The 27,145-nt window shown below is 28.7% G+C and overlaps 3 protein-coding genes across 4 annotated transcripts; 1 reads left to right on the top strand and 2 right to left on the bottom strand.

The window, feature by feature from the left end:
- Nucleotides 1–2,430: 2,430 nt before the first annotated feature.
- Nucleotides 2,431–4,101, bottom strand: LOC100779984 (putative UPF0481 protein At3g02645). Its single transcript, XM_006584098.1, has one exon. The coding sequence runs from the start codon at nt 4,099–4,101 to the stop codon at nt 2,431–2,433; it is 1,671 nt and encodes a 556-aa protein (XP_006584161.1).
- Nucleotides 4,102–13,732: 9,631 nt separating this feature from the next.
- Nucleotides 13,733–18,904, top strand: LOC100804953 (transcription factor bHLH25-like). 2 transcript variants are annotated; one of them, NM_001253182.2, is made up of 4 exons: nt 13,733–14,075; nt 14,173–14,316; nt 17,510–17,866; nt 18,431–18,904. In NM_001253182.2, exons 1-4 carry the CDS (start codon nt 14,031–14,033, stop codon nt 18,494–18,496), a joined length of 612 nt encoding a protein of 203 aa, NP_001240111.1. In that variant the 5' UTR covers nt 13,733–14,030; the 3' UTR covers nt 18,497–18,904. The 2 variants fall into 2 exon arrangements, with proteins under 2 accessions (NP_001240111.1, NP_001402067.1); NM_001415138.1 differs by lacking the exon at nt 17,510–17,866.
- A 2,721-nt stretch (nt 18,905–21,625) lies between these two features.
- LOC100779443 (polyphenol oxidase A1, chloroplastic-like) lies at nt 21,626–22,624 on the bottom strand. The gene is made up of 2 exons (XM_003529744.1): nt 22,335–22,624; nt 21,626–21,998 (listed from the first exon to the last, which is right to left on the bottom strand). Exons 1-2 carry the CDS (start codon nt 22,622–22,624, stop codon nt 21,626–21,628), a joined length of 663 nt encoding a protein of 220 aa, XP_003529792.1.
- Nucleotides 22,625–27,145: the final 4,521 nt, after the last annotated feature.

Genomic DNA, 27,145 nt, shown 5'->3' with positions numbered 1-27,145 from the left:
TGGATTTTTTTTAAGAAAATGAAAAAAATAGTACTAGGTTTGGTTGATGTGTGTCATGACTTTTTTTTTCAACAAATGTGCATCTTAGTTTCTCACCATCAAAAAACTTTTTGTTTTAGGTCAAGGAAAGTTTGGTTGAGTTAAATATTTGGAACTTTTTAAGATTAGAACAAGTTTTAAGATTCAAAAGAATATTTAAAGAAATATTTATCAATTATTTATTAATAAATTTCTCACATAAATAACAAACAGTCTTATAAAATACGAGTTTTATTCTAACTAGATTAATTTTTATTATCTTAAAAAAGTAATTAAATAGTGCGGTGAATGAATTATGTGGTGAGAAACTTAGAGTGAAGTATTCACTATTTAATTAGTTAATCATCTAAGCATCAAGATATAGCTTTTTCATTAAATAGTCACAACTTCACCTTTATTCCATTTTTCTTTTGAAAAGCGCGGCTTACATGATTAATTGATGTGCACATCTACAGGTATTCAATCATCACTAATTATTAAACTTATTTTGCAATCTTATCAAACAAATCGATAAAGAGATTTTATTTTCTTAGTTTTTCTTTCATACAATTTTGAGTAAACGATATATTGTGGGGTCAAATAATTAACTTTATGGCTGTCATGAATATATATACTAGAGGAGAGACAGATATGTTCGCATTTAATTTTTTATTCTTTAGAATTGGGTTTGTTACATATATTTTTGAAGTGCGATATTTCGTTCACGAAGAAATGGCAAAAAGCCTTACACTATCTGTAGCTCTATTTAGTTTTTACACTCAAAAGCAAAATGAGACAAAAAATGTGCAGCTCTATTAGCTAATCTATGAGCAAAGGCTAGAGAGTTGGTGGAGCTGAGATTCACAATTCTTGAGCAGACCTAGATAACACCATCAAAGTAACTGTTACCAGCATTATCTTTCTTCTTCCAAGCGTTGACCGACCTTTGACAATCGCGGTTCATAACCATTGGAAAGCAAAACTGATCCAGCAGCCAGAACTTCTCCACAATGTTACATATATAGTTGGTGGAGTTTCTTTATTAATGTAACTGTACGTTACGAGAGGTTGATATAAAATAGCAGTGGTTTGTAATACTAGCAATTAAATTAAGGATAAAAATGTCTAAATAAAGTAGAGACCAAATAAGGATCATATCTTTTTATTATTGCTATAAATTATAGATTATAGGTATACAACACAAAAAGTGTTGTTTCAAAAAAAAAAAAAAAGAAACTGAGTGCGATCAGTTCAGCTCTAGCTCTAGCTATTGATGCCTGTGTGAAATTTAATCGATAACTATTTACAAGTACTATTTTAATTCAATTGACCATTTAATTCATGTTCAGGTATTTGTAGACTAAAGTGACTACAAATAACTGTTATAAACTATTCTTCAGTATTAGGTTATAAATTTATTAGTTCAGTATTAGGTTATAAATTTACAAATTGTATGATTCGAAAATTAAACTAATTAATTGCACCTCAAATCTCTACAATTTGATAAGAAAAGTCGCTAACACAACGTCATAATAGTTTGTGGCCTGTAATAACTTTTTTTACTCAACCAAAACAAGGTTTATTATCATGAGGAAGGAAAAATGGATTATCTTTTTTTTTTTTTAATTAAACCATCTTAATCATGGTATAACTTTCTGATAAAATTCTGAAATATTCACGTAAAACTTTAATTTAAATTGACTATAAGATTAATTTATTATTCAGAATTTATTTACACTTAAATTAGATTATCTTAACTTGATAGAGAGAAGCATACAAAATAGTTTCTATTTTAGTCTGTGCACATAAAATGATTGTAGTAAAATATTTCTCAAATCCGACAAATAGGCAGCCACATATTGATCACAAGCACTTAACCAGTGGGAATAATCTATATTAATTACTCATTATGCTTCCCCACATTAATGCATGTGGGTAAAAAACCATTAACTTATGTCATTATCGTTGCTCGCTTACGCATCAGTACTGTTTGATGTAGAAATTTAATTTAGAAAAATGATAAACTTATCAATCTAACATTAATTTTAATTTGGGTTCGGGATTTTTAGGTAATAAAAGGAATATTCCTTCATTGCAAACGCCATAAGTAAATAACTGAAGTCTAACTTGGGTAGTGGTTGGCCAAGTTTATTAAACAGATCAAGTTGTCAATTACAACAAGAACATACATATAAAAAATTCTGCAGATCAGAAAGATATACAAAATACAGAATTTAAAAAACAAGATAACATAATCATAAACTTGAGATAACTTTAAATATTGAAACAAGACGAATCAGCTTCATCATCACAAAAGATACGTTTCAGTAGCAACCAACACCGCATCGTGAATTTGGGTTATCACATACAAAATAGACTCCATTTATGAATACTTGACATCATGCATATCAATCACTGGGAATCTAGTGCAGATCGGAAAAAGCGACTACAAGTGTAGACAGAGCAGAAAGCTTGCAAAGCCATCAAGAGCAAGAGGCATATGGCAGCTAGGAATGTCAAAAACTGCCAAGAACTGAACACATAAACCTTCATGAATTTCCAAATTTTGACCTTCGTTCTACCATTGTAATACTTGTTAACATCTTCAATGACCTTATCCAATAATGGCACCCTTGATAATCTCAAGGACTTGCTCATCCCATTCCACAGGTTAGCCACTTCTTTATCACTCTTCAAGTGGTTCAGAATGATCCCTTTTTCTCTGAGAACCTTTGCATCTTCCTCCGAGTCTATAATCCCGTTCATCAACTCAGTGTAACGGGTTATAACCAATGGCCCCGATGCAACTGATGCTTCATATGCAACCAAATTTCTCAGGAAAACTTCAGTGTTAACATCCAAACCAATTGTGGGAAGGTAAACCGTGCTTGTTTTCACGTCAAAACTGATGTTTGATATGCTTCCCTTAGTAGGTACCAAACGAATACCACAATTCAAGAGTTCTGTGACAGAAGGAATAGTGATTTCCTCCACTGAGGGTGGTTTTTTCATGAGAGTATTAGAGCTTGAATTCACACTTTCTCCCTTTTCATCTGCTTTTTCTTGAGAGAATAAGAAATGTTCAAGAGGTTGCTTCAGAACCTTAAGTCCTGGAAGGTTGGACACGATTTTCCAAGGCAACTGAACAAAGACTTTGAGAGGTTTAGACACAATTACCTTTTTGACCATCTTCACTGGTCCTTTGTTTAGTTTTGAAAGCAGCTTCCATACTTCACATAAGAATTGCTTAACATGGCTGGAGTCTGAGGTTGCTTCTTCATTATTTCCTTCCTTTTGTTCTTCTTGTTGAAGCTCAACTTCAATTGTGTCTGGCTGTTGTTCTAATTTGGGTACTATCAGATCATACAAGAAATCTAGCAAATGCACACTCTCCGAGACATCAATGTTTGGATACTCCTCCATCATCTTGAAAGGAGAAATCTCTTTGAACAGCCCTATGAACATCAAGCTGAGCATGTCATCTGCAGCTTCAAGTGATGAGAATTTGAGGTCCAGCATCTTTCTCAGCACAAACAATGGGATTTGATTCTCAAGCATTACAATGTCCCTCAAAATTGCATTATGAGCTGATTTCTTCCCAGCATAGTCCACCAAATGAGACATGCTGGAGGAAACCCTTTGTACCTTTGCTCCTTCTTGCATGGCAAAAACTTGAAGGAACTCAAGCAAGAATGCGGCATCAACTGTCATCATCCACACCAACGTTTCCCCGTTGAAGTCCAAGAACTTGTGGTAGCATGCTCGAACCCTTTGCTCCAACTTGTTCAACTGGTCAACTAGATTCTCTAACTTGCAGCTTTGTTGGTGTTTCTGGAATCTTTTTGCTGCAGCAATCTTGTACCTTTGCATCTCATATAGCTCTGGACGCCAATAATGGTAGGGACCAATTGCAACCTGTTGAGGGACATAAGAGTCTGGATCACTTGCCATAAGGAGCTTTGGCACGCTGAAGATGGACACAGCAAATTCACCATCCTCCTCAACCTCTTCTTCAAGAGTTTTGCGGATGTTAATCACCCATCTGAGCTCATCAAAGGTTAATTTAGAATGATCATTTGACATGGTGGATCTTAGAAAAGACATATGTATGATGTTTTTGGAAATGCTTAGTGCAAAATATATGATTTTGCAGTTTTAAATGTTTGATGTTATGTTTATACTGAAAGGCGAGTTAATTAGGTGGATGAAGCTTTCATTAGAAGTAAAACCACCGTGATCACTTTTCATTAAACAATTAGGAATGCATTGCTCATGCATAATATAATTTATTAAGTACTTAATTACTAACCCTTGGCAACCAATGGTTGAAAGTGACATTCTTTGAATTTCGAGTCATCTTAATTAACTGAGAAGTGGGAACATAGGTTAAACGTGCGTGCTTTACCTACCGTATTCTAATTATTAAGATTGAGAATTATTAATCCTCTCGTACGTGTTAAATGTTGACCACGTAATAAATCATATATATGTTGTGTTAAATTCTAGGTGAAACGTTAAATTTAATAGGTTGCAAAAAAAGTGTCTTTTGTTACACATTGATATATATTAGTTTTAATTTATTAATTTAATTTTTGTTCAGTATGTGTTTATCTGTCTACGATTTTATTTTCATTTTTGTGAGATATTAAAGTTGATGTACAATGTAACAGTGTCTCTTTTATACATTGATGTTAGTTTTAGTTTATGAATTTATTTTTTGCTCAATATGTGTGAGTTTACATATATATTTTTATTTTGGTATAATTAATTAAGATGAGAAAAATATGAGCAATTAATTTATAACATAATACTACTTCAATGAGAAAACTCATCAATTTGGAGAGTGTTCTTTGATTAATTTAATTTTTCATGTTTTCTGTCTTCCATGCACTTTTGATTGATTTATCTATCTATCAAAGGTTTAATTTTATTATTAGTGCATAATATTTATGTTAATCTTACATTTTTTCAGGTTTTCAATAATCTGCAGTTTAGCATCCTGCAATTCAAGTCATAATATCCTCTTTAGACTAGAGTGCCTGGTTAAGTCTAGAATCGATCCTTTTGATTAAATTGAGAGCATTTTGTTTTGTTTTTTTTTTTTTAAATTATATGATGTTATTGACCCAAAATATCTAATGATTTTATTGTTGGTTAAATTTCGCTAAAAAACTTAGCTTACTATTTTTAATAGGATCTCTATTTCTAATATTTTTTTATATTTATAAGTCTCAAATTTAAAATCTCACTTAAAAAATTTAAGCTCATCTTTAGTTAGACCAACGAGACTGTTAAAATTTATTAAAAATTATATAATTTTAAGTATCATTTTATTTAACGAATCATATTTAAAATATTATAATTATTGATAAATTTTAACTAACATGTTAAAAGAAGTATATATTAAGTAGTATATTGGTATTACCCTAGACAATTATTGATATCAACTTGTGAAATAAAATATAGAATATAATTTGTGGAATAAGTTTTTAATTTTTTTTATCTCTTCCTTACCTCATCACATATAATTTTTGAAAAATTAATTTATAAATAACATTAATTTTAACCAAAAAGTTTAACTCAATTGGTAGGTTGAATAAATGCCTACTAGTTTCTGAATTTGACTGTGCTAATAAAAAAAATAACATTAATTATATATTAATTTGGAATATAAGATTTGAAACAGGAGTTAAGTGCGCTGTTTATTCCAAATGCTAAAGGACGACGAACAGGAGTTAAGTGCGCAAGTTTTGTTTAGTGGGGTGTAAACGTATCAGTTTAGTTAAATCCATCATCTTAATCTAATTAAATTTGAATGGATTAATTTTGTAAGAAGAAAAATGAACTCAATTAAATAGTTTGGATTAGATTGGTCAACGATTAAAATATTTAATTTTGTCTTTTTTTTAAATATAATATTTTTTATAAGCTAAATTTTTTATTAAATGAATCAAATATAACTGTTTTTTATATATTTTTTTATATGTTATTTCATCTTACTCCATTTTATTAATTTCTATTTATTTATCTATTTATATAGGATGAAAAATTAAGTATATCATATTTGAGAGAAGAATTTCAATAAACATAATGAGAATGAATTTTAAATATTTTTTTTCTATCAAAACTAATGGACATTACCAAGCCTACTCTTTATAAATAGTTTCAAAATATTTTTAAAAATCTATCTAAAGTTGTTTTAATCAATAAAATTATTGTCGCGTTAATCCTGAAGATTAAAGATGCATTGATGTTTATTCAACTCAGGTTGATAAGTTTATATAATCAATAGTCAATAATATTTAATTTTTAAAAAAAACATATATTATATAATACATATATTAATACAAATTAATGGGTTAGCGGATTTAGATATTAAAATCCATGATCCAACTCAAAATTCAACAAATTTAATTTGTTCAGTTTGGATCTAATCCCAAAATAAGATTATCCAACCTAAATTATTTAGATTAATTTGGGTCAATTCAAATTCTTGAGGGACTCCCAATCAACTACGCCCCACTAATTTTGTTTTTCTCCTTTGTAGACACATAATTAAATTCCCTCTCTACTTATAACTATTTATTTTTATAATGAGTACGTTAGCAAAAATTACACCGACATATATTTTAAAATTAATTATAATTTTAATTTACTAACCTATTTTTTTTAAAAAAAATAAGTAAATGTATATTAACAAACCACATACACCCATAGAGCACTACTTAATACACTAATCCAAGCTAAAAGAACATAATTTTATATATATATATATATATAGATTGAGTACATCACATAAATCTCTTAAAGTTTGCCCTTATAACATTTAATATTTTTCTATTTTTGAATCCTATAAAAAAAAATTCTTAATTTTTTGGCTTGAACTCTTCTCATGTAGGAGTAAATCATTACATTGATCTCTCCTCTGCCATAAAAGATGTTGTTCCGATCTTCCCTTTGAAGGCTCAAAATAATGTAAAAAAATAGAAGAATATCAAATGCAATAACAACAAATTAACTTCAGAAAAAATACTATATGGGCTTAGCCTTCCATTCCTCCACTTTCTTAGGTTATTTCTTTGTCTAAAAAATGATTGGCAGCTGGCCACTTGCAATTTTTTTCTTCTAACTCTGGCGAACATTGAAAATATGGGATAAACAGAGAATTTAAAAGCATGGTAGAAAGTAAACAGATGCCACCTTCGGTTAGAAAATAGGAGAAAACTAGCTGACCAAATAAATTAAGATGATTTATTGGGAGACAGTGGCCGGTAGTTCACACTTCATTGTAATAATTATATCACTATCCTATCCTCTAAAGTCATTTTTAGTATACAAAATTGAATAAAACTGAACCAATACATCTATTATACATCTATTCTATTATATTATATATAAGTGCAATCTCATACATCTTTCGAAGGAATATTCTGTTTTGTGGGAGATGACTGATATATATAACAGGAAGGAGGTGAAGTTAGTCTACAATCAAATAACAGGGAGGGCTACTGTAAATAAAACTGGTAAATGGTATATAAAGGGACGGTTTAAAGTGTAGATTATGGAAGGACCAGGGAAACGATCTTCAGGGTGGGTAGCTTTTTGGAACTATGTACATAGAAAAAGGTCCTAATAATTAATTTTATGGATGTATAAAATCTGCTCTATTTTCTACTCATGTCTGCAAGACTGGAACTGCTTGCACTTCTTGTGACTCAGTTTCAGACATAATTTATAATACATATTATTTGTTTCCATGGAAAAAAAAATACAATCTCGTACATATATTTTTAACCAATATAATTAAGATTTAATTTATGAGAAAAAACAAACAATTTATTTTATCTTCTTATCTTATTCTCTTATTAAATGAGTGTTAACAACATATTTTTTAACTCATTGAATATGAAGTGAAATTCACAAATTTGTGATTTTTTCAATAAATTTTAATTAATGCTAATTAATATAAATAATCTCTTAAAAATATTATTAATATTTCTCATAAGTATTTATAAATTTTTTTAAAACCCAAGACATTTTTTAGAGAAAACTAAAGACTAATTTTTTAAAATATTAAGATTCATATATATAAGACGATCACATCTCTTCCGTACGTACATTTGTAAATCATTATTTTAGAGAGAAAGATTGGGGGAATAAGAAGTATGAGAGAGAATGAAGTTTTATATTATTTGAAAAAGGAGAAAAGTGAGAGAAGAGAGAAATGCGTGGTGAAACCTACACACAATAAAAAATCTTCACTAGAGTGACGAGATTTTTTAGAGAAAAGAGCAAAAACTTTGTAAGACCCATCAAGAAAATTAAAATGATATCTTTATCTTTTTGTTTTGAATCATGTAAAAATATTAATAGGGATAAATATGTCTATATAATACACATTTAGTGTTCGTTCTATTTTTTTTTCTCAATTCAAACAATTTTAAAATATACGCATCCTCTTTTTTCAAAATCTTTCATCGTCTAGATAAAATATTAATCTTGTAATAGAAATATTTTTCCACACACAAGAAATATATATACCTAGGCCTTGTTTGATAGTAGGGAAATAGGAGGGAAAGAGTGTAAACAATATCGGTTTTAGTTGAATGAAAATAAAGAAGAAATAGATTGTAATTCACTAGTACTTTTTTATTCCATTTTACACTTATTTTTATTTATTTTTCTCCTTATTTTTTTTTTCAATTCAACTAATTTCTCACTTATTTTTATGTATGCCTTTCTCTTTTTCATGCTTAATAGCTTGCACAAGTATTGATGGATAAGTCATAACTACTCTTGGTACGACTCTTTCTAGAGTCGCACGAAAAATAAGTAATATAAATAAATAAAATGAAAGAAGATAAAGTAAATGTTCATAAAAGCATTATGTGGCTCAGATTTCAAACATAAGTGCCTTTAATTCGTGTAAGTGGTACAGTACTACAATTTGCAAAGTGAGGGAAGAGAACTTTCCAAGTTTTAATATAATTTTTATTAGTTAAAATTTAGGTCAAAGTTAATCAGTGATACTTAATTATTTGATAATTTTTAATTAAGTTTTTGAGTTATTTTTTAAAATAGACCTCTGAATTAGTGAACTTATATGTATTTTTCAATTAGGTTTTCATGATTAAAGGAGTTAACAATAAAGACCAATTAAAAGTAAATACAAATCAGATAGAGACTTAATTGAAATAATTGTTTAGGAACCTAATTAAAAATTTCAAGTAGTTCAATGACTTGCAAAATAATTTTCAAATTCTACCCAGATTTTTATAGTATTGTTCTCAAGTCTCTGTGGAATACTTCTACATCTAGCTAGTATGTTCAACTTGATAGGTCTTCAATGAGTGTTATTAGTTCTCCAAGTCAGTATTCTCACTTCTCTCGGCTAATATTCTCACAATTACGAGTTCTGCTCAATATTATCAACCTCTACAGGTTGTCCAAAAGCATTAATTTTCCAGTTTTTCCTTACATGCTCTACTTCGACAGACCTAATGCACTTGTTTTTAATATATTCTTTAATTAAGTGATATTTTCTTATGATTTTTAATTTACTTTTAAATTATTCAGCAACTTCCTGAACTATTTGAAAACTTTTAATTAGGTTCTTGAATTTTTTTTTCAATTAGGTCATTGAAACTTATATTTTTTTTTTTAATTTGGTCTCTGTCATTAAAACAAATTAAAAGCTTAGGGATCCAATTAAAAAAATTAGTTCAATAACCTAATTAAATTTTGTGAAATAGTTTAGGAACCCGCAGATTAATATAACCTAAATTTATTAATATATAAAACAATATATTTGAGGTTTATTAAATAAAGAGTGAGATTTATATAATATTATAATTTTTAATAAATTTTGGTTAACAAAAAAGAATGTAATAGTATGTTACTGACATTTATTTTAATTCTTTTCTTAAAAATGGTTAAACCGAATATATTTTACTTTTAAATATAAATAACTTATTTTTAGTAATATAGGAGAGAAAAATAATTTAATAAAACAACTAAAATACTTTTTAAAAATAAGTTGCATGCAATATCGTTCATCTCTATCTCATTGTGAACTAATTAATGTATTGAAATAAAAAAAATTAGTTTAAAAGAAGTTTTAGGATAAAATTATTTAATAACTTATATTTTATTTTTAATGATTCTATTTTGAGTTTTATTTTTTTTTAAAAAAATTATAAATTAAAAAAACCCATATGTATTTTTTAGAAGAAAAAAAAAATCAAAACACATTGTTAATTAATAAATTAATAATTGATATTATAATGAAAATATAGTAATAAGCTGTAAAATTACTTTTTATATGAATAGTTATAATTATAATTGAAAATTAAGGAGACGAAAACTATAAAATAAGTATATGATAGTTAGAGACTAGAAATATATCTAAGCATTTATTTTTATTTAGTAATATAACATATTTAGCATTAACAACAACTAATAAAGACATCTTTTGTTATTTTTTTAATATTTTTTAGTTTGATTTATATTTAAAATACTTATTCAATGCATAAAAATGTATTTATACATTAAAACTTATTTTATTTTACCCCTATAGCTCTTATTTAATTTATGAATTTTTGCGCTGATGGATTGTAGCCCGAGCTGTCAGACAATGCATGAGCCTTTAGCCTTCTTTCATTTCTTTGCAACTATCATAAGCAAGCATCTATAATTGGACGATTAGTTATTATGCCAACGACTTTTCTTTATAACTAATTAATCGGTTGTCCAATGTTTGTCGTAAAAAATACAAGTCTCGCGATAAAGTGAAAATTACGAAAGAGCTTAGCCAGCCTATTTTATCTTTATTTCAAATCTTATCCTTATTCTAGTGCATAAAATAATATTGTTTTTCTGTAAATTTTTCGTCAGACATCATCTTGATTTTTATCATTTGTTATATTAGTAAGTATTAAAGATTTACACAATTCTACTCAATCAATTCAACTAAAACTCCTCAGTTTTATATATCATTTTTAAGTATCAGTTTCTTTTATAGGGTAGGTCATAATTAATATATCTCTCCATATTTAATTGGATTATAATTAGCACTTTTTTCAATGGTAACAACGTGGTTTGCCAATAATTTTAAAAAATTAACTCAAACTTCTCAGCAGTCTTGCTGGATGGAGGATTACATTATTTTTAACACCTTTACTTAGATACAAATTTTTAATGATATATTTCTTTGACGCATGTATTTATCAATGTTACATTTAAATTAAATTTTTAAATTGAAAATGTAAATGATTATAGTTATTGTTTTCTTAGCGCAACAATTTTCAAGACTGGTTGATTTTAGAAACTATTTATTTATTAAAATGTGTCTGTTAGTTTTAAAATATATTATCAAAGTGATATCATCTTATTTTATATAAATAAAGAAAAATCAATTAATAAATAACTTTTTTACTAATTAACTTTATATTATTATATGTTAATTTATTAATAAATTTTATTATTAATTATTAATATTATAAAAGATATAAGTAAAAAATAATTAATATTACATTAAAAATTAAAATAATAATTATTTTTAATTTTTTTTCTTTTATATGATAATTATAATAGAGCAGACAAGTATTACTTATTATACTAATCTAACTAACAAAATTTAATGATGGTAACTGATATGCATGTTCCCCACTTAAAATAGAAGAAACATTATACATGGAGATACACATGTTTATGCTTTTATATGTCTTAACAATTCGACAAATAACAACTGATCGAGCACATACAGAACAACTGACTTTGACACTTATTTTAGCTTAATCAAATGTTTTGAGTTTAAATTTTAGGTATAAAGTTATATTAAATAATTGAAAGAAATCTTATCATCAATAATAATTCTATCCAATTAAAATAAAATTGTTTTCAATTGAAAGTATTTGTGATCTATAAAAAAAATCAAATATTGAGTCGAACTATTTACACATGTTTATACTTATATATACATTAACAAAGACGTCGAGACTTGAGAGACTTCTTTATATAAATTGTTTGGCTAAACATGCATGCTAGCAGTAGCGTCGTGTTCAAGTCTGGCACTACGACTATATGAAAACATCATTAACAATACTCACTCTATAATTATATATAAAAAATAACTAATTTTATACTAAATAAAAAAGTTAGTTTGTATTATTTAATTTTATTAATCTCAAGTAAAAAAAATATTTCTAAAATGTTTTTTATTACAACTTGTTATCGTAAATAAAAAATGCCATTAAAAATAAAATTAGAATTAAATAAATAATATTTTTACAAATGATAATATTAAATAAAATAAAATTAGTTATATTTATTTATATTTAAATTCAACCTACAATATCACTTTTTTATTTACATACAAGTTAGAGAGTACTATTTTGACTTGATAATTAATATTTTGTATATGCTTATATATTTAATTATCTTAAAGTCTATATTATAAAATATATTTTAATTTTATATTTATTTAATTTTACAATATTACAAATAATATATATATATATTGAGTCAATAAATCGATTTAGTCGGGTTTTATTTTATACATTATCATGTTCATCAGATGTTCCACGAATGCCATGCGAATAGGCTCCACAATGCTATGCTATACTGTTTCACTGAATGTATTTTGCCAAATGTGCATTCAAACCGAATACAAAGTTTGTTGCTGAATGTTGATGTTGGTTTAAAAAATTGACGCTACAACGTTATTCTCCAAACAAGACTTTTGTACTTACTTAATAGAGTAATTTGTCAGGTTTACTTGGCAAGGACCCAGGCATATATGTGACATATGGCCAACTGTCATTCTAGTTTGTGTTTGTTGTATCATTTTGGTCTGGCCAGTGCTTTTGATCAGTAGCCCTGCTTGTTGGTGTTCATCGATCTGTCTGATAGATCTACATGCAGCATCATTAGTTTGTTGAGTACTCTCCCTACTTCCCATTTTGATGAGAATAAATTATTTTTAGACACTTTTTTTAATGTTTATATTTTTTTATGAGTTAACCTTGGTTGTTAATTTTTGTTAAAGTTATTTAAATTTATGACCTTTTTTCTTTTTCATTCAATTCTTAAATTTTCTTTTCCACCACTAAATCAACCTTATAATTTCTAAATATTTATGTCTTAATATTTCATTTGAGAAATAATGATGAAACAAGATCATTAATGTGAAACAATATCTTTTTTTTTTATAGAAAAGTGTTTCTTAATCATCGTAAACGTAAGAAAATAGAAAGAATAATTAACAAAATAAAATTTTATTTTTTCCTTTTTTCAAGAAATCAAAATGTATCATAGAGATTCTTTCTATTGAAAAAGATACATAATATTTATCAGAATAATATATTTTAAGATTTTATTGATTTTTTTATAATTATTAATGTCCGCGACCTTAAAATTTTACATCGATTTGATGTTTGTAAATTATAAATTGATGACCCGATTGATAAATGGCAACAAACCTTCAAAGCTTTTTCATTTTCATGCATAATACTCTGGCCACGGTATATACATATAGATGGATACTCGTACATATATGACCGGTAGGTGATGATGTCAAAGTGGCGAAACTAGCCCTAAGTGTCTTTTTCTTTAATAATAAAAATAGAAGTATTGTCCTAACATGGAACACGCGAACCACGCTCTCAGTCTCAGCACGTGGCTGGATGGTCGACACGTGTAAAATGGAAAGATTGAACCGTGAAGATGCATATAGCATGTTTGGCGAGTATTAGATAGATAAATATAACACCTTATCATGGTCATGGATCACTCTTATGTTATTCTTTGCCATTTTTTTTATATATTATGTTTAGGTTCGATTCATTCACCGCACTGCTTCACTCCTGAGCACTGGATCGATCGAGTTTCAATTTCCTCTATTATCTTTGTTGCTTTCCATGTAACCCCACCTCTTATCCATATATATCCATTCTTCTTCCTCACACTTGTTTAATTTGCACAAATATATTATACTCCAAATAAACCGTCTCATAATGGAGGAGTCAGGGGAAAATTGGCCTTCCGATAATTCTTATCTGGTAATTGAATCCAACACTACATTATATTATATGATCATAGTATATATAGCATATATATATATATATCTAATTAACTCTCTCTTGTTCTTGTACATAGGATGAGGTCAACGATGAATTTGGTAGTGAAGATGAAGAGGGAGGTTCATTTTCTGGAATGGGCGAGACCGACAGAAAGAAGAGAAAGCGAGAACTCGCAGAGAGGTTCCTTGCACTTTCAGCCACCATACCTGGCTTCACCAAGGTCGGTACCAAATTTTTTTAACCAATTACGTTTATTATATCTTCCTAGCTAATACTTTATAAATCTTTTGAATATTTTGGGATGAAAATATTTAATTAAAATAAATATAGTTAATGTCATAAAAACAGAAAAATAATTTTGTTTATTTTATAATAACTATATTAAACATATTTTTTAATTAACTAATATTACAAGACTTCTATATTCACATAATTATTCACCTTAAAAAAGTTTAATACTTGTTCTGTAAAAAAGTAAAAAAATATTCATACTTAATTATCTATTAATACAACATTATATGGAGATTAATAATTATAGTTAAAATACGTTTTTATTTTTTTAGTCTTTAAAGTATGTCTCTTAGATTAAGTAAGTCTTTTCTACATTAACTTAATACATGTGATAAATGGTAAAAAAATGTCAAGTCAATAGCTGTTTGTTACACAACCAAAATTAATACTATTTTTGTATTAAAAATTATAAAAACGAATATAATCAAAGAGATATACTTTAAAAGGTGGTTTGGTTGAATACTGTAAGAGGTGGTTTGGTTGAAGAAAAAAAATATTATTTAATAATATTTTTTTAAAAAATAACATTAATTTCACATTTCTTTCTCTTTATTTTAATCCAAATATTTTTTTTTTATTATTTTCTCTTCTAAAAAAACACACACTAAATGATAGATTTCTTTGCATGCCCTAAAAAGTAATTCAGCTAGACCTATGCAAGCATGCATCCGTTTCTCAAGCCCACATTGCAGAGTTGTACATGTACTCCTCTTTTATTTTTTATTTTTTTTTTCTAAAATGTCGTTGTATTAATTCTTGTAAGGAATTAATAAAGTAATGACGAGAATTTTGTTTTTTTAAAGAATTACTTTGATAAAAGAATAATTTTTTTTTATAAAACTAGCCTAATGAGTAATTTGTCCAGATAGAGAAAAGACAAACTAGGAAAGGAAAAAAAATGAAAATCTATAATTAATTTTGAATAAAACCAATTTGATTAAATTAAAATTAATTTTGAAGTAAATAATTAATGTTAAGTTTTTTTGTACTTTTAAAGTATATTTAATGTGAAAATTTTAACCAACATAAAAAATCATTTTTATTACTTATAATCAACTTGAGACTTGAAAACAAAATCAATTCTACCTGACTATAATTAAACATATATACTTTTACCAGAATCAGGTTTGGCATCAGCATCAATTTTTACAGTAAAATTAAACACACACTAACACTTTGTTTGTTTGAAAAGAATCGAAAAGGCACTATACCATTTTATTTTACTTTGAAAAGGAATGAAATTAGTGGATTGGTCACTGAGTCATTGGTGACAAAAATGTCTCACTTTCGCCATTTTGGAAATGGTTGAAAGACAAAAATGGCAAAGGAGAGTGGGCCTCACTATTGAGAGGATAATCATGGTGCTGCATTTGATATTTCCGCTCACGATTAACACATTGCTGTAGTACAGTTCTTGCATTTATTTGGCACAAGTGGATTATATTCAACAACCTTCTTCCTTTTTTCTAAAATCAAGCATTTTTTTTTAATATGAACTTTGCTTCTTTTAATTATCGGTGCCGCCCTTGAATCTTGCATTCAGTGGGTTTTTTTTTTCTTAATGGTGATTGTCAATGTCCTAAACTCATGTTAATCTTATTTAAGTAGAAAATAATAATTTGAAAGCTCGAATTCAATATATCTTTTGAGTTTGAAGAGTTTAGAAAGCTTACCGTGAAGACTTTATTTGTGTAATCTCCCTTCTATGCAATTGAGGTAACGGCGTTATTTTTCGATTTCTTTTTTTAATTTTTCGTCATATTTAAACGAGTGAGATGAAATATTTTCATTTCTTCCTCTCTTTAATTCCATCAATCAAAACAAGACATAATTTCACTCCTTATTTTTAACTCTTATCCAAATTAAGATAATCTATATAACGTTACTCATTCAATTATACGTTCGAAGACTTCAAACTGAAGCTATTAATTGCCACTAGGAATAAATTATTTGCTGTGAAACATATTTATATTCAAGAGTGTAATTCAAGCAAAGGGCATTGATACGTGCACCAAGCCAGTAATTCTATAATTGTGACTTTGAGGCTATTAGGACACTCTAACCAACTCAATTAATAGTCTAATTATATTATAAAAAAATAATATTATTATAAATAACATTAAAAAATTTTAATATATATTTAATATGCATATAAATTTAAATAATTAATTTTATCATAATTAATTTTAATATAATTCATACGAATTATTTAATTTATATATATTTTTATAAATAAAAAAATATTTATTATTAAAAAAAATTAAATTTAACTAATTCATATGAAACTTAAGAATTAAGTGATCCATATCCTTTTTACTAAAAGACAAAATGAGAAAACCACGAAATTACGGGGTTGGGTGCACGTAGCAATCCCAAAGAGATCTGATGAAATGATCGAAGTCAATATCATCCCGTCGTTGTTTTAATATTTTTCTAAAGGCAGACCTGGCTTTATTTACTCAATGATTTTTCCTCGAGATTCCGTACATTTTTTTATAAAGAAAATTCCTGTTCGAGAGCGAAATATGTAGCCACTGTGGTTTATACGTCATGCTTTTTCTAGACAAAATATAGAAAATAATTTAAATTCATTATTTGAGTGTTCAATTAACTCACTTTTTCTATTTCTGTGCATCCTCAGTATATAACACGTGACATGTCCACATGAGAGCAAACTTAAATTTTTGAGATTATATATATTTTTATATTATTATTTCAATTCAAACATAGGCACTAAAATAGTTTTTGAAATTTTTGCTCGATTTTTTTAAAAATATATAAGAATAAGAAAGTAAAAAAATATTAACAAAGCTACTAAAATGAAATAATAAATTTAAAAGTATAAAACAAAAAAAAAAATCATGTGATAATTGTAGTGTGTGTGTTGATGTTGTAGCGGTTGAAGTATTTTCCTAATATGTATAGATATAGATTCATGTTGACTTGCAGATAATTTAGATCTTATGTGTGCATTAACATTTTTAGATTTGATAATAACATGTTAATATAACAATCATAATATATATTAAACATCTTTTCATTAAAATTATTCTATAAATCAGTAAGCAGCTAGTTATGTGAAACAACTTCAGCAAAAGGTAAAAGGTTAATTGTGGTTGTAGACGGACAAGACTTCAATCCTGGCCAATGCTAGTAGCTATGTGAAACAACTTCAGCAACGTGTGAGGGAGCTAGAGCAAGAAGTTCAATCCAACGTTTCTAGCAATGAAGGTGCCACCAGCTCTTGCGAAGTGAACTCATCCAATGATTATTACTCTGGTGGTGGACCAAATGAAATTCTTCCCGAGGTCAAAGTAAGAGTGTTACAGAAGGACGTTCTCATCATAATCCACTGTGAGAAACAGAAGGGCATCATGCTCAAAATACTTTCCCAGCTTGAAAATGTTAATCTCTCTGTAGTCAACAGTAGCGTCTTGCGATTTGGGAAAATCACTCTCGACATCACCATTATTGCTAAGGTTTATATTTTTTTATCGACAAATGTTAATTATTTTTTGTTAATGGAAAGATTCCAACACACACCATACCTCATCTTCTCCCGTCTCCCTTCACAACTAAACTAACCTTATACATATCTTCTTATTATTGCTCAGTTACATAATAACTCATATAATATCAATTTATCAAGGAATTAATTAATATACTAAAGAGACCAATACTTCTAAGTCAATTCCAAGATCATTATTAATTTGTTTAAATATAGATTATATTGTCCTCTCTTAAGATTTGAACCTTAATATATTATTACTTTGATGACCTTCTTGTTCCAAGTCTTGTATTTTTTCCCCAACTTTTGTTTACAAGTTTACATACAACATTACATTCAAAATGAATAATTATTTGTCTTGTCTTAAGATTTAAAACTTAATATAGTAATACCTTGGTGATGACCTTCTTGTTCTTAGTCTTTGCATGTTTTTTTTTCCCCCAAAATGGTGTACTTTTGTTGACAAGTTTACATACAACCTTATTATTCAAAATTTAAAACTATTAAAAACATTATTATGCATTATGTACTGCAGATGGGTGAGGGTTACAAGATGACGGTGGATGAACTAGTGAAGACCCTGAGAGTAGCGATATCTTGATGACTCATTAGCTAGCCTGTCCTAATGTACCTACCAAGCAAGTGCAGTATTAATTGTAATTTGAGAAAAAGCTAGTAATAAACTCTTGTTTACTCTTTTCAACACATTCTTTTATTGAGTAAAATTCATGAATCGTGTACTAAACATGTGAGTCCGATGTTCCATTTGAATTTTATTATCATATTATTAAAACCTACTTGAATTTTAAGCAATAAAAAAATATGTCGAAAAGAGTGTTGAGAACTATGTTTATTTTGAAGAGCTCTTTCTAGTTGTGGGATCTCACGAGGAGAACCATTAATTGTACTAAGCAATGATTAGTTTTCTTGCTGTATTATTTGTTCATAATTAAGGCGCCTCCGTGAAATGGGGGTGAACGTTCCTATGCTAGATTAAATTCAGCATAAATGCGAACTCCAATCCATTTATTTTTTGTTACTAAGGAGGGGAACAAAAAAAAAAGGAGTGAAAGCTAAAATTAAATAATTAGATGAGTGTAATCTAAAATTAATTAAAGGGATGTGTAAGTAGATGATTAATTGGGTTGGGTTTTTTTTTTCTCTTTGGGCTATCAAAACCACACGACCCAAATTCTATTCTAAGTGTATATTGATTTCGGATCCTGCTATTTACACCCACGTTTTTCTAATTACACCCTATACCTCCCCCCCTTTGCCTCTCAATTACTCATTATGCCTTTTTTTAAAAAAGAAATACACCTATTTTGCTTTCCAAAAATGTATTTGGGAAATTACATATACCTATTCCAAAAAAGTATTTCCTGAATTATGATTCATAGTTCCAGAGATATACTTTTGAAATATCACTTAAGAATTAAGATGACTGACAAAAAATAAAAAAAATGATAAATGTTTATCTTATAATCATGTTTATTAGTTTTATTTTCATCCTATCATTAGTGTTTTTTAAATCCTGTTTAAAATCTTATTTTCATCGTATATTTATTATTCTTTAAACTCTAATTTTAAATTATCTTCATCATATATTCATTATAATAGTGTGCTTTTATCATTATTATGCACTATTTTATGTTTTCCTTCATGTGTCACTTTGTTTTAAGATATGTTCATCACTAAATTCAAATATTATACACCTTAATTACAAAGCAAAATTTTTTACGATGGTTTCTTTCCTTTAAGTGTGTTCATTCATTTTCTAATCCAAGTCTACGAATTTAAAGAATATATAGAATTTAAAAAATACTAATGATAGAACGAAAATAAGACTAACAAACCTGGATATAAGATAAACTTTTTTTTTTTCATTTCTCATCAATCATCTTAATTCTTAAGTGATATTTTATTGAAAAATATATACTTCTTCCTAAAGTATATCTCTAGAACTATGAATCATAGTTCTAGATATACATTTATGGAATAGGTATATGTAATTCCAGAAATACATTTTTGAAAAGTAAAAGAGGTGTACTTCAAGAAAAAGGATATAATGGGTAATTGAGAGTTAGAAGAGGGGGTGGGGTGGTATGGGGTGTACTTAGAACAAAAGAGGTGTAATAGCAAGTACCTTTCTTTCCCATCACGTTGGGCTGGCTCCCCCAAATAGTGTGCTCCAACTTTGACACCAACCCAAACGGTCTTAGAAGTTTCCTATATCTATAGGGAAATTTCATGCTGTGTATTATGAAGTTTCTTGGATGCAATATTTTTTATTGAAATTTTTTGGGTGTGGTTTAGAAATTTGTGCGCCGTAAACATGTGGAATTCTTCCTTTTCCTGCACTCAATATTCTGAACCGAGAAAGAGAGATTGAAGAGTGTTCTGGAAAACAAAAATAGCTTGATCTCTGTCCTTGTGAGTTTGGGTGAGTTGCTGTAAGCATGAGTACGGACCACGTTTAGGACCCTGGCCTTGGAGCATACACGAACTAAAAAATGGTTTAAAAGAATAAAAATGTGAATAGTAATTTATATATTGTAATATATTTATTTATTATATATTTTAATATAATATAATTTACATATTCAAAATGTTTTTTATTATAAATTTAAATTTTATAAAAATAAACATTTAATTTGTTTTATAGAATGCATAGATTAAAAATTAGTTTCATTAGAATTTGGAACCTAAAAATATCTTAAGCAGTAGGATGATTGCACGCAGCATCTTATAGGTATTCTTACATGCTTTAGAAATTCGAAGTCCATCACTTCATCCTAGGGCAAAGTGTTTTTCTATATTACCAAAACAAAATAATAAGAATGGAAAACCTGAACCAGTGAAACGCAACTCTAGCTATACATAAGTTGAGTAAAATAATCCAAGGCTATACTACATCTTACACTTACGAAAATTTGACAAAAAAACTTCCCCCACGACAAGTATACAAAGATTTCCAAAAAAAAATAAAAAAAAATACAAGCCATTAATTAGATCATTGTGAAGCGTGTTTCCCATATATATAATATCACACTTAAAAAGTAGATATGTTCCATGAACGACAGGGATCATTTCAGAGTCCCTCATGAAACGTAGCAGTTACATATTGGACCAAAATGTGCTTGCGAATGATAAACAATTATGCAGCACTATTATCAATCGAGACAGAGACAGGGCCTATACGTACATAAGATGAAAGGAAGAGTTGCCATGAATAAGATGTGATGTGAACATAGCACGTTTAGTTCAGTTTGCAGGTTACCAATATGCCCTAATCCATATCAACTGCTATTAAGCTATTTAGTAGCTAGTTCTGACTTCTGATTATGATTTTTTTTTTCTACTTTCGTTTTTAGTTTAAATACGCATTATTTCTTATAAATATAATCTTGTTTTGCTTTAATCTTTTCAAAAAAATATTATTTTTACTACTTATAAATTTTAAATCTTTTCAGATAATTTTTGTCACTATTTAATGTGTTTTAAGTTTTTTTTTTAAGAGGATGTGTTTTAAGTTATGCCATATTAAAAATTATTCCAAAAGGACACGTGATATGACGTGATTAGGTGCATATTAAATTATTCTAAAACGACATGCGAAATTATTCTAAAAGAAGCTTCAAAAGAAGGGAGAAACCCTCTGGAGAAGGAAAAAAATAAAGGTCTCACACCACACCAGCATCAATACTCAAGGATACACAAACTCTAGGTCTTAAAAATTAAAGGTCTCACACCACACATACTCCACCAGAGGTACAAGCTTTATCTTTATGACCTTAATTGTGACGGGCTTGTTCCCATATCTTGGAGCCAGTGTGACCACAATACTTTGATCGTCTTGTGCTCGCAAGTCTTTCAACAGATCCATTATTGCCATTCTGAAGGAATTTGTTGTCCTCTTGCTTTGGTGGCCATGTGAATGAGCCAATATCATAAAGCTTCCCGCAAACTCCGAATCCTCGGGTCCTATCTCATCGTCACCTTGGTCGTTGATAAACACATCAAACTTCACATCCTCAGTCATATCATACTCAACCTCCACCACTAACACCTCCTCCTTTTCCTTTTCTACCTCCTTCTTTGGCCTGTACGTTGAATGGAGTTCAAAGTGAGAGGGAACCACAAAGGTTGTGGAAGTGGAACAGGAACCGAATATTTGGGTTTAGGATGAACACTCATCCATTGCGTCTCAACATATTCGTAATCATACCCCAGCTTTCTGGAGTCAAGACATATCTTTGACCTTCACACGCACTAGGTTATTGTTCTCATCGTAGAAGAGAAAGCTAGACTCTAACCAATCCTCGTCGGTGAAATCTCCTCTTATTCCTTCCGGCACTGTTTTCCATATGTTCCATATCCTATCCACGTTTTAATGGTGAGCAAAGAAAATGGGATCTCTTGCAGCCGTAGCCAAATACCCCATGTCCTGGCGGTGAGGTTCTCTAGGGCAACAATTGGCATCTTCTTCGCCCGGCACTTGTGGTGGAACACAGTTAGTTGGGTCTGGAGGGGACACCGGAGCACCAAAGGCTGAACCTCTGCTGTTACCACTAAGACTAGTAGCACCATAAAGTCCTCCAAGCCCAATCAAAATGTCCCTCCTATTTCTAGGGTTAGGGTTAGGGTTACCATTGCATGCAACTTTTGAAGCATGACGACCACGCTTTGGTTTGCTAGGTTGGTATGGTTTTTGAGACGGTGGAAACATGGAAGAAATGGGAAAGGATCATATGCAGAGAAACTGAGGTGGGACGAAAAGGATGGATGTGATGATATAGAAGCCATGGCTAATTATCTTCTGCCTCTCATCAGAATGATCTATAGCACTGCCCTTTTATAGTGAAGTTTGAGTCTCAAAATGAAAAAGATAATACTATTACATTTGAGTAGTAAGAAAAACGTGAGGGTATATTTAAGAGATACCCGTGGAAACAGTCAAACAGTACGCATAAAATGGACATATAGAGTGAGTTACCATAGGTGAGCGAATTTGAAATCTAAAACTCTTTCCCACATAACTCAGAATACTTCACATCCAAATAAAGCCATAAGAAGGAACCAAATACAAAGCCTAGCTACCGTTAGATTAATTTAGCAAAGCAAGTGTGTTCTAATTTATTGTTAGAGACTAAGAACAAGTGTGGATATTTGATTACAAATGTTTTTCTAATATCTTCATTTTCTTGAAGATTAATTTAACAAAGCAAGTGTGTTCTAATTTATTGTTAGAGACTAAGAACAAGTGGATATTTGATTACAAATGTTTTTCTAATATCTTCATTTTCTTGAAGATGTTAGTACGCTACCGTAAAAAATAATTGATGTTTTTATTTTTTTTGTTTTTCAATGAAGCTACAAGTATTTTAGTTTGCTCCAATAAGGATGTTGCCATACTCTTTTTTTTTTTCTGATACTATATATATATATATACTCATTTTATATTATAATACATACTAAAATTTAAATTTTTTCAAGATTAATATAATATTTTTTTAATATTCATTTTCCTTCAAAGTTTAAATTTTTAAATATCAAATAAGAAAATAAAATGTGATTTCATAATCTGAAAAAAAATATTCAAACCGACTTTCAATAAAAAGTAAATTCATATTAGCATATAAATATGTGGTTTTATAGCTAACACTTTTTATCAAAACATCTTCTTTTTTTTATCGATCATACATTTATTCGTATGTGAAATAAAGTCTAAAACAGATGCAAAATTATTCTTCTTAACTTTGATAAATGAGTAATAAATAATAAGATTACAATAAAATTATTTACATATCTTAAAACAACGTAATTTTAGTAATGAAAATTATATTAGTAAGCATAAAGGTTTAAAAGTTTGTTCAATAATATTAGTGAACATTTACAAACTTTCCTCCCTGCACTCAATATTCTGAACCGAGAAAGAGAGATAGAAGAGTGTTCTGAAAAAGAAAAAGAAAAAATGGCTTCTGTCCCTGTGAGTTCGGGTGAGTTGCTGTAAGCATTTGTATAGCTTCTGGCCTTGGAACATACACGAACTATAAAAAAAAATGGTTTGAAAGAATAAAACTGTGAAATGGTAATTTATATATTCAAATACATTTATTTACTATAAATTTTAATAATAATATAATTTACATATTCAAAATGTTTTTATTATAAATATAAATTTCATAAAAATAAGCATTAATTTGTTTTATAGAATGCATAGATTAAAATATTAGTTTCTTAAGAATTTATAACCTAAAAATGTCTTAAGCTGTAGGATGATTGTACGTCGCATCTTAAGAGACAGTCTTACATGTTTTTTCTGTATTACCAAAACAAAACAATAAGAACGGAAAACCTGAACCAGTAAACAATTATCGAGCACTATTGTTGCTGTTGCCGATCGAGACAGGGCTATACATAAGATGAAAGAAGAGTTGGCACGAATAAGATGTTACCAATACCGTAATCCATATGAACTGCTATTTGTAGTTCTGACTTCAGACCAAGATTTTTTTTTCCTACTTTCATTTTTAGCTTAAAATTTAAATACGTTTCATTTCTTATAAATATAATCTTGTTTTTCTTAAATCTTTTAAAAAGGCATTATTTTTACTAATTTTAAATTTTAAAATTTTTCAGATAATTTTTGTCACTGTTTAATGACGACATAATGTGTTTCAAATTATGTCATATTGAAAATTATTCTAAAAGAACATGTGATATGATGTGTTTAAGTGCATATTACATTATTAATGGTAATAGAATTTTTTTTTATGTAAATAAATTTACTAGAATCAAAATTAATAAAAAAGATTAAAGAAAAGAAAATCATATGAATTGAAGTGATATTCTTCTTATTAAAAACATATTTTAACATTAACTTTTCTTTTCCTCTCTCATCTCCTTCTTCCTTCCTCACAAGTCACAACTTTCTCTTTTATGGGCATTTTCTTTATTGGTAGTTTTTTCTTCGGTGAATTTCACCTTTTGTTTTCACAGGACACAAATATTTCCAAAATTGTCTACTTGAAGACTCGTTAGTAGGAGGTCTTTCCAATTATACATTCTAAAAACTAGTTTTTGAGAGATACTGTTTTCAGAAGAAGAAGAAACGCGAAGAGAATGTACGATGAGAAAAAAGGAAAGTATAAATAGAGTCCCTTAATATTGAGTTTCTCGGTTCCCAAAATAGTTGGGCAGCGTCCATACTGCACAGTTATTATTTGGGCCAGAGTAGTGATTTCGGACTATATGGGCCAACTAAGTTGGGTTATTCGAGGACTTGGATATACGTATGGACCAAAAAAGTAAAGATACAACGCTATGAACTGAAAAATCAGAAAATATACAACTTACAAAATATGAACAATAGAAGTAAGAATATGAGACATATTTTAACAGTGGCTAAAAGGATTTTAGTTAGTTCCATCTTCAATCCAGCACCTCGTCTTTTTAATTTTTACATATTTTAAATGGTTCCCATCATTACACGTTATATATCTTTATTTTTTTTTAATGATTTAAATAACTCTTCTTTCTAACTCAGCAACTTTAAAATTTTAATTAAATATAAATCTTACAAATAAACCATATTCCTATTATATCTCCTCCTTTTCAACAGCTATTTTTTTATCATATAAATGTTTTTTATTTTCATTTTATTAATTTTTGTTTGGCCCCACAAATAATGTTGAGTATAGGTACTTCAATTAGCACCTCGTGCTTAACAAAAAATGCTGGACAAGGATATATATAATTTCTCCCCCAATGGAGATGCTCTAACAACCACGTTCCTACTTCTAAATAACTATTTGTTGACAAGGTTGCATCACTGTATTCAGCCATAAGAATTGCTCATAATTGCCTTCGGATCTCTCTGCATGAGTGAAATCCAATCCATTTTACCACTTCACATATTATATATTTTGATTTTGTCTTCTTCTAAACATCGTGAAATGGAGAATTATGAGAAGCACCAAAATATAGCATAAGGGCATATCAGCATCTATTTGGAATAAGACAATTTGATGAATTCCATCGATCGCTAGGTACTTAAGAATTGAGATAAACAAGAGGGCTCAACTTGACTTTTAATTTACTCAATTTGATGTCACTTGTAAATGAGGGATTTGTGGAATATTGGGTATATTTTTTAAATATATATCAAAATAATCATATACAAATTAGTATTGTTCTTTACCCCTTTTAGTAGCTAGAGATGCAGAAACTGCTAGATTACATGTTTCCATTGGGCGGTACAAGAATCTTGAACATGGGGCTGGCTGGGTGTCCAAAAGTCGCATATTATTAGCCATTAAAATAACATGTTGATGGCCTCCACGGTTGGATCTCAGAATTTTCTTTTTCTATCTTTGAAAATGGAAAGTGTAGGGGCCGCTTTTACTGGTTGGTACGTACATGAAGTGGGCGATATAGTTTGCTTTCTTTGGATGAGATAACGAGGAAAGATGTATGATAAAAAAAAAAAGTATGTATATTTGGCTAATATAAATTATTTAACTAAAAGGATACTTCTGACAATAATCTAATAATGTTTTGGCTAATCTAAAATTACTTAACTAAAAGGATACTTCTGTGAAAAACAGTTATAGATATTTGGGAGAATTCTATTAAAACTAAATATAGAAATCTTTGAATTTTAAAACATTTGTACATATTTCCAAGATTATTTGTGGGTAACATGTCAATCCAAATGATACTAGTGGCAATCTCAGGTGTTAGAATGAATGAGTGAGAGTGTTACGCTTCTTCCAGGAAGAGAACAATGAATCTGTAAAATCTGGTTATATGATCGCGTCATTAATTCAAATTTATTCTTCATTTGCGAGACACTGTCATTGCCCGTGTCCACTTGTGGTAATTGGAACCATTAAGAATGGGAGAAGGGCGAACAAGAGATGGGTCCACATTTGGATGGACCTAATTATAACTAGAAGAATCTTGGGTAGCATCATCAGCTATTGGAGAAGTTTCAAGGCAGAAGAAGGAAAGCAAAGAAAAAATGCCTATTGATACCATATTATCAATGAAGGGAGAGGAATAGAAATAAAATAATTGGTGGAACCGTGATCTTATTATGAAAAATACTATAAGACATCTTATATCTTGATGATCGTATCCATTCAACGAGCATGATATATAGTAGAGGCAATTGTGTCTTGATAAATTTGTTGTCACACTTATTATGGTCATTTATTTTAATAAATTAATTTGATAATTATTGATC

This window comes from Glycine max, chromosome 7, assembly GCF_000004515.6.
Source record: "Glycine max cultivar Williams 82 chromosome 7, Glycine_max_v4.0, whole genome shotgun sequence".
Taxonomy (NCBI): Eukaryota; Viridiplantae; Streptophyta; class Magnoliopsida; order Fabales; family Fabaceae; genus Glycine; species Glycine max.
Note: the sequence above shows the minus strand (reverse complement) of the source record. Positions and strands in the feature narration are given on the sequence as shown.